Source organism: Salvelinus namaycush, unplaced genomic scaffold (genome assembly GCF_016432855.1).
Source record: "Salvelinus namaycush isolate Seneca unplaced genomic scaffold, SaNama_1.0 Scaffold2149, whole genome shotgun sequence".
In the NCBI taxonomy this organism is placed as follows: domain Eukaryota; kingdom Metazoa; phylum Chordata; class Actinopteri; order Salmoniformes; family Salmonidae; genus Salvelinus; species Salvelinus namaycush.
In genome coordinates this window covers 146-10,312 of record NW_024058952.1, presented here as the reverse complement: position 1 = coordinate 10,312, position 10,167 = coordinate 146, and the positions used below count along the sequence as shown (strand labels likewise).

Here is a 10,167-nt window from a genome sequence, read left to right as displayed (position 1 = left end):
GACTAGTGTCCCAGGTCTAAATCAGTCCCTGATTAGAGGGGAATAATGACCTGGTGTCCCAGGTCTAAATCAGTCCCCGATTAGAGGAGAGTAATGACTAGTGTCCCAGGTCTAAATCAGTCCCTGATTAAAGGAGAATAATGACTGGTGTCCCAGGTCTAAATCAGTCCCTGATTAGAGGAGAGTAATAACTGGTGTCCCAGGTCTAAATCAGTCCCTGATTAGAGGAGAGTAATGACTGGTGTCCCAGGTCTAAATCAGTCCCTGATTAGAGGAGAGTAATAACTAGTGTCCCAGGTCTAAATCAGTCCCTGATTAGAGGGGAATAATGACCTGGTGTCCCAGGTCTAAATCAGTCCCCGATTAGAGGAGAATAATGACTGGTGTACCAGGTCTAAATCAGTCCCTGATTAGAGGAGAGTAATGACTGATGTCCCAGGTCTAAATCAGTCCCTGATTAGAGGAGAGTAATAACTGGTGTCCCAGGTCTAAATCAGTCCCTGATTAGAGGAGAGTAATGACTAGTGTCCCAGGTCTAAATCAGTCCCTGATTAGAGGAGAGTAATGACTAGTGTCCCAGGTCTAAATCAGTCCCTGATTAGAGGGGAATAATGACCTGGTGTCCCAGGTCTAAATCAGTCCCCGATTAGAGGAGAGTAATGACTAGTGTCCCAGGTCTAAATCAGTCCCTGATTAAAGGAGAATAATGACTGGTGTCCCAGGTCTAAATCAGTCCCTGATTAGAGAGGAACATGGGAGGACACCACGGAAGAAGCCACTGCTGTCCAAACAAAACATTGCTCCACGTCTGAAGTTTGCAAAAGTGCACCTGGATGTTCCACTGGCAAAATATTCTGTGGACAGATTAAACTAAAGTTTAGTTGTTTGAAAGGAACACACAATACTCTGTGGAGAAAAAAAAGTCACAGCACACCAACATCAAAACCTTATTCCAACTGTAAAGTATGGTGGAGGGAGCATCATGGTTTGGGGCTGCTTTGCTGCCTCAGGGCCTGGACAGCTTGCTATCATCGATCATCATTTTGCAGGAGAATGTAAGGCTATCTGTCCACCAATTGATGGTCAACAGAAGTTGGATGATGCAACAGGACAACGACCCAAAACACAGAAGTAAATCAACAACAGAATGGCTTCAACAGAAGAAAATACACCTTCTGGAGTGGCCCATTCAGAGTCCTGACCTCAACCCGATTTAAAATGCTGTGACATGACCTCAAGAGAGAGTTTTCACACAAGACGTCCTAAGAATATTGCTGAACTGAAACAGTTTTGTAAAGATGTATGGGTCCAAAATTCCTCCTGACCGTTGTGCAGGTCTGATCCGCAACTACAGAAAACGTTTGTTTGAGGTTATCGCTGCCAAAGGAGGGTCAACCGGTTTTTAAATCCAGGGGGTTCACATACTTTTACCACCCTAAACTGTGAATGTTTACACGGTGTGTTCAATAAAGACATGAAAACGTATAAATGTTTGTGTGTTATTAGTTTAAGCAGACTGTGTTTGTCTTTTGTTGTGACCTAGATGATGATCAGTCACCAGTCAAAATTTTTAGATCAATTTATGCAGAAATCCAAGTAATTCCAAAGGGTTCACATTACTTTTTCTTGCCACTGTATGTAGTATACAGTATATTAGTGTGGGTATTCAAACACAGTTTATGGGTATCTACTAAGTCTATGGGTACCTGTTAGCATGCTAGTAGATACCCATAGACTTCCAGTCACTGTGCTAACGTTAGTTAGCATTGACTCACGAAACTACCTCTAACTTCCTTCATACTGGACACAGACACATAACAATGGTATCCACAAGTTCATCTGACTATGGGGAAGTCGATAAAGGTCATCCCTCTAAGGCAAAAATGCTAATGTCTAGCAACACAAAGGTTGCATGTTTGAATGGCATCATGAGTAACTGAAGCATTTCCGCATTAAGCACTTTAGCTAATCAGCAATTTTGTAAACTACATACTACTTTTTAGCTACTTTGCAACTATTTAGCATGTTAGCTAACCCTTACCCTAAACCTAGCCCTAACCCTAGCCCTAACCCTAACCCTAGCCCTAACCCTTCCCCTAAACCTAGCCCTAACCTTTACCCTAAACCTAGCCCTAACCCTTACCCTAAACCTAGCCCTAAACTTTACCCTAAACCTTGCCCTAACCCTTACCCTAAACCTAGCCCTAACCCTAGCCCTAACCCTAGCCCTAGCCCTAGCCCTAGCCCTAACCTTTACCCTAACCCTAGCCCTAACCCTAACCTTTACCCTAAACCTAGCCCTAACCCTAGACATAAACCTAGCCCTAACCCTAAACCTAGCCCTAACCCTAGCCATAACCCTAAACCTAGCCCTAAACCTAGCCCTAGCCCTAGCCCTAACCCTTCCCCTAAACCTAGCCCTAACCCTTCCCCTAAACCTAGCCCTAACCCTACCCCTAAACCTAGCCCTAACCCTAGCCATAACCCTAAACCTAGCCCTAACCCTAGCCCTAGCCCTAGCCCTAACCCTTCCCCTAAACCTAGCCCTAACCCTAGCCCTAGCCCTAACCCTTCCCCTAAACCTAGCCCTAACCCTTAACCTAACGTAGCATATAATACCAAAGCAGTTGAATGTAATATATCATACTAAACAATCAAAACGTAGGATACTATACGTGCAACAATTCATATTATATTGTACGATGATAGGCCATTGTAATATAAGGTAACGTAAAGTCAAATATCATACTAAATGGAGTGGCACGGATTTATGTTAAATATAATAGGTTTTCCTCTGGTTGTCTTGAGGGTAAAATAAGGGAATAATAAAACCTTAATCAGAAAGAATAGTGATCAGCTGGGGGGAGGATGGAGGCACTTGACTGGGTTGTGGGTTAAATGATGCTCCCATGCTGTTTGGTGTGCTGTGCTGTGTGCGCCTAATGATGACATCAGAGTTAGTGAGGGTCTTGTACAGCATCAGACACTCTAGACTGTTGAGTATTTACTGTTATTTCTGTGAGCTTTAAAGAAGAAGAAAATACCTTGCAGCATGACAGTAATAAACCATGAAACCCTGTCCATTCTGTTTTCTGTTTTTCAGTGACTGGTTATCGCCCCCCCACCATCCCTCCACATCTTCCTCCTCCTCTTCCTCCTCCTCCTCCTCTTCCAAGATGAACTGGGGTGGGTTGCAGTCCCTCCTCAGCGGGGTGAATAAATACTCCACGGTGTTCGGTCGCGTCTGGCTCTCCATGGTCTTCGTGTTCCGCATCTTGGTGTTTGTGGTGGCCGCTCAGCGCGTCTGGGGAGACGAGAGTAAGGACTTCGTCTGTAACACGGCCCAGCCAGGCTGCGTCAACGTCTGTTACGACCACATCTTCCCCATCTCACACATCCGCCTGTGGGCCCTACAGCTCATCTTCGTCACCTGTCCGTCTCTGATGGTTGTGGCTCACGTCAAGTTGCGTGAGGAGAAGGATTCCAAGTACACCGCAATGCATGAAGGGTCGCATATGTACGCAAATCCAGGGAAGAAGAGAGGAGGCCTGTGGTGGACCTATCTGGTGAGATACTACCATGTACTGTACACCACAACACCACCAGACAACACTAGCATACTGTACACAACACCAGACAACACCAGACACCACTAACATACTGTACACACCACCAGACAACACTAACATACTGTACACAACACCAGACAACACTAACATACTGTACACAACACCAGACAACACTAACATACTGTACACAACACCAGACACCACCAGACACCACTAACATACTGTACACACCACCAGACAACACTAACATACTGTACACAACACCAGACAACACTAACATACTGTACACACCACCAGACACCACTAACATACTGTACACAACACCAGACACCACTAACATACTGTACACAACACCAGACAACACTAACATACTGTACACAACACCAGACAACACCAGACAACACCAGACAACACCAGACACCACTAACATACTGTACACACCACCAGACAACACTAACATACTGTACACAACACCAGACAACACTAACATACTGTACACAACACCAGACAACACTAACATACTGTACACAACACCAGACAACACTAACATACTGTACACAACACCAGACAACACCAGACAACACTAACATACTGTACACAACACCAGACAACACTAACATACTGTACACAACACCAGACAACACTAACATACTGTACACACCACCAGACAACACTAACATACTGTACACACCACCAGACAACACTAACATACTGTACACAACACCAGACAACACTAACATACTGTACACAACACCAGACAACACTAACATACTGTACACACCACCAGACAACACTAACATACTGTACACACCACCAGACAACACTAACATACTGTACACAACACCAGACAACACCAGACAACACTAACATACTGTACACACCACCAGACAACACTAACATACTGTACACAACACCAGACACCACCAGACAACACTAACATACTGTACACACCACCAGACAACACTAACATACTGTACACAACACCAGACAACACCAGACAACACTAACATACTGTACACACCACCAGACAACACTAACATACTGTACACAACACCAGACACCACTAACATACTGTACACACCACCAGACAACACCAGACAACACTAACATACTGTACACAACACCAGACAACACCAGACAACACTAACATACTGTACACACCACCAGACAACACTAACATACTGTACACAACACCAGACACCACTAACATACTGTACACACCACCAGACAACACCAGACAACACTAACATACTGTACACACCACCAGACAACACTAACATACTGTACACAACACCAGACACCACTAACATACTGTACACAACACCAGACAACACCAGACAACACTAACATACTGTACACAACACCAGACAACACTAACATACTGTACACACCACCAGACAACACCAGACAACACTAACATACTGTACACAACACCAGACAACACTAACATACTGTACACAACACCAGACAACACTAACATACTGTACACACCACCAGACAACACCAGACAACACTAACATACTGTACACAACACCAGACAACACTAACATACTGTACACAACACCAGACAACACTAACATACTGTACACAACACCAGACAACACTAACATACTGTACACAACACCAGACAACACTAACATACTGTATACAACACCAGACAACACTAACATACTGTACACACCACCAGACAACACTAACATACTGTACACAACACCAGACAACACTAACATACTGTACACAACACCAGACAACACTAACATACTGTACACAACACCAGACAACACTAACATACTGTACACAACACCAGACAACACTAACATACTGTACACAACACCAGACAACACTAACATACTGTACACACCACCAGACAACACTAACATACTGTACACAACACCAGACAACACTAACATACTGTACACACCACCAGACAACACTAACATACTGTACACACCACCAGACAACACTAACATACTGTACACACCACCACAACAACACCAGACAACACTAACATACTGTACACAACACCAGACACCACTAACATACTGTACACAACACCAGACAACACTAACATACTGTACACACCACCAGACAACACTAACATACTGTACACACCACCAGACACCACCAGACAACACTAACATACTGTACACACCACCAGACAACACCAGACAACACTAACATACTGTACACAACACCAGACAACACTAACATACTGTACACAACACCAGACAACACCAGACAACACTAACATACTGTACACACCACCAGACAACACTAACATACTGTACACACCACCAGACAACACTAACATACTGTACACAACACCAGACACCACTAACATACTGTACACAACACCAGACAACACTAACATACTGTACACACCACCAGACAACACTAACATACTGTACACAACACCAGACAACACTAACATACTGTACACAACACCAGACAACACTAACATACTGTACACACCACCAGACAACACCAGACAACACTAACATACTGTACACAACACCAGACAACACTAACATACTGTACACAACACCAGACAACACCAGACAACACTAACATACTGTACACAACACCAGACAACACCAACATACTGTACACAACACCAGACAACACCAGACAACACTAACATACTGTACACAACACCAGACAACACTAACATACTGTACACAACACCAGACAACACTAACATACTGTACACAACACCAGACACCACTAACATACTGTACACAACACCAGACAACACTAACATACTGTACACACCACCAGACAACACCAGACAACACCAGACAACACTAACATACTGTACACAACACCAGACACCACTAACATACTGTATACAACACCAGACAACACTAACATACTGTACACACCACCAGACAACACCATACAACACCAGACAACACTAACATACTGTACACAACACCAGACAACACTAACATACTGTACACAACACCAGACAACACCAGACAACACCAGACAACACTAACATACTGTACACAACACCAGACAACACCAGACAACACCAGACAACACTAACATACTGTACACACCACCAGACAACACTAACATACTGTACACAACACCAGACAACACTAACATACTGTACACAACACCAGACAACACTAACATACTGTACACAACACCAGACAACACCAGACAACACTAACATACTGTACACAACACCAGACAACACTAACATACTGTACACACCACCAGACAACACTAACATACTGTACACACCACCAGACAACACTAACATACTGTACACAACACCAGACACCACTAACATACTGTACACACCACCAGACAACACTAACATACTGTACACAACACCAGACAACACTAACATACTGTACACAACACCAGACAACACCAGACAACACTAACATACTGTACACAACACCAGACAACACTAACATACTGTACACAACACCAGACAACACCAGACAACACTAACATACTGTACACAACACCAGACAACACTAACATACTGTACACACCACCAGACAACACCAGACAACACCAGACAACACTAACATACTGTACACAACACCAGACAACACTAACATACTGTATACAACACCAGACAACACTAACATACTGTACACAACACCAGACAACACCAGACAACACCAGACAACACTAACATACTGTACACAACACCAGACAACACTAACATACTGTACACACCACCAGACAACACCAGACAACACCAGACAACACTAACATACTGTACACAACACCAGACAACACTAACATACTGTACACAACACCAGACAACACTAACATACTGTACACACCACCAGACAACACTAACATACTGTACACACCACCAGACAACACTAACATACTGTACACAACACCAGACAACACTAACATACTGTACACACCACCAGACATCACTAACATACTGTACACAACACCAGACAACACCAACATACTGTACTCAACACCACAACAATGTCTGTCTACGCTATATTGGGAATGATACATTACGTTATAAAAATGACTCATGTTTTACCTATATGTTGGTGTTCCAGTCTAGTTGTTATTCTTAAAATCCCACCTACCAGTGTTTCCCCTATATTCACTAAATCTCTGCCGCCGTGCCAAAAACAAATATGATTAAAACATTGATATTGTATATAATTCTTATTATTTATTTATTAATTTATTTCTTTATATTTTCATTATGGTAAAATGTTTTCCGTGTAAACTTAAACAACTTAAACCATATATAAAGTATGTAGAAAATATAATGGACCTATAAATATTTTTAATTAAGATCATCTGCGAAAACGAACAACGACCAAAGTAAAAACTAGACAATCAGGGAGAATCTTAAGCATGAAACTCACCGAGAATCTCACTACCAATAGACTGCTGATAGTTACCTGTGAGTTAGCTGCCGAGTCTGTGCATTGTCCTTAGCTAGCTAGCTAAACATTTGGCTATAGGCTGGCACAGGCAGTATGGGATTGTGGAGAGTGAATCAAATATTTCACAGGCAGGCAAACTTTTGACAATCCGACCGGTGTGTCTGAGCTTTAAAAGTCCATAAATGTCATAGCATGGGGCCCCCATTGAGTTTGTTATCATGTTTGTAGAAGTGTAGGTAATTCGCTGTAAAAATAGTAAATTGTCTCTCAGTCCCATGGCAAAATGTGTAGAATTGCAGGAAAATAGCTTTAAAACTGACATGTTTTCAATGAGGTAAACGCCGAAGGGAAACCCCATGCTTCAGCCTATTTATTTAAAGCCACTATGCTGCATGAGTTGGGCTACAGGTTATAATGCTTTTAAAAGGGAAAATTATATTTCAGAAGGTGTCAACATAATTTAATTTCCATTCATTTAGGAGTAGAATGTCCTTTTTAAAAAACATAGACAGAGAAAGAGAGAGAAAGAGAAAGTGAGAGAGAGAAAGGGAAAGGCAGAGAATGAAAGAGAAAGAGCGAGAGACAGAGAAAGAGAGAGACAGAGAAAGGGAAAGGCAGAGAATGAAAGAGAAAGAGCGAGAGAGAGAGAAAGAGAAAGTGAGAGAGAGACAGAGAGAGACAGAGAGAGAGAGAGACAGAGATTATGTAACTACAATATGAGTCAATGTATAGGTTCTATTTAAAGCTCAATGGTAGCCTACGATGCACTGACAGGCCTCACATGTAATAAACAGGAACAAGGAGAGGACAAGCACACAGGGGCTAACATGTCATTTTACATGACTGGAGACTTTAGCACAATCTTTTTTAATACAGCACAAATCATCAAAATGACAGGCTACTTTGACACTGAGAATAAAATCCAAGGGTGTTTCACTGCCTACAGTATTTTAGGAGTCAAATGGCAACTCCTGCCAAATAAAATCAGATTGTATTGGTCACATACACACATTTAGCAGATGTTATTGTGGGTGTAGCGAAATGCTTATGAAAAAAAAAAAATAGCTGTAACCTGTATTTCCTGTCTGGTCTCTTCTATAAAAAAATGTCTACTGTGTCATTGGCTTGTTTATTGTTTATTCCATGTTATTCAATGTGTAACTCTGTGTTGTTGTCTGTGTCACATTGCTATGCTTTATCTTGGCCAGGTCGCAGTTGTAAATGAGAACTTGTTGTCAACTGGCCTTCCTGGTTAAATAAAGGTGAAATAAATAATAATAACAAAGACTGTAATCTCGATATCTAATTCTACTCAATCTCTACCTCTGGATATTACAACATGAGTGGAATGGAACTTAACTCCTCTCAATGAATAGATCTGAATGAAACCATTTGACCTGGTCATATTTCCTGCGTGTTCTCTTTAATTAAAGATGTTTTTATGATGATTCTTTATGATATTATCTCCAATCCTCCATCTTCTCTCCTCCCCGTAGGCGAGTCTGATCTTCAAGGCGGGCTTCGACGCCGGCTTCCTCTACATCCTCTACTACGTCTACGAGGGTTACGACATGCCACGTCTCTCCAAGTGCTCCCTGGATCCCTGCCCCAACACCGTCGACTGCTACATCTCCCGTCCCACCGAGAAGAAGATTTTCACCATCTTCATGGTGGTCTCCTCAGCTGTCTGCATCCTCATGTGTATCTGTGAGATGGTCTACCTCATCTGCAAGAGGATCCAGAAGCGCATCAGGAAGAAGGTGGCAGAGAGTCTCGAGGCGACGTCGTTGACGACGCGGAGGTCGAGATCCAAGTTGTCTGTCAGGGAGGACCCCACCAACACAGCCTCCATTCAGAACCTCTGTAATGTCAAGACGGAGGCGGCGCCATCAGAGAAGAAGAAATAATAGGTCATGTGACGCGGTGAAGCTGGAATGGGAGGAGAGTTTGGCCATCTAAGGTCAGGAGATAGCGTATGTCGTAGGGTGGACTATAAGGTCAGGAGATAGCATATGTCGTAGGGTGGACTATAAGGTCAGGAGATAGCATATGTCGTAGGGTGGACTATAAGGTCAGGAGATAGCATATGTCGTAGGGTGGACTATAAGGTCTAAGGTCAGGAGATAGCATATGATGTAGGGTGGACTATAAGGTCTAAGGTCAGGAGATAGCATACTGTATGATGTAGGGTGGACTATAAGGTCAGG

The 10,167-nt window shown here is 42.8% G+C and overlaps 1 protein-coding gene across 1 annotated transcript; it reads left to right on the top strand.

The window, feature by feature from the left end:
• The first annotated feature begins 3,176 nt into the window (after positions 1-3,176).
• On the top strand, positions 3,177-9,867 carry LOC120038353 (gap junction beta-4 protein-like). Its single transcript, XM_038984136.1, has 2 exons — positions 3,177-3,566; positions 9,457-9,867. The coding sequence occupies exons 1-2, from the start codon at positions 3,177-3,179 to the stop codon at positions 9,865-9,867; spliced, it is 801 nt and encodes a 266-aa protein (XP_038840064.1).
• Positions 9,868-10,167: the final 300 nt, after the last annotated feature.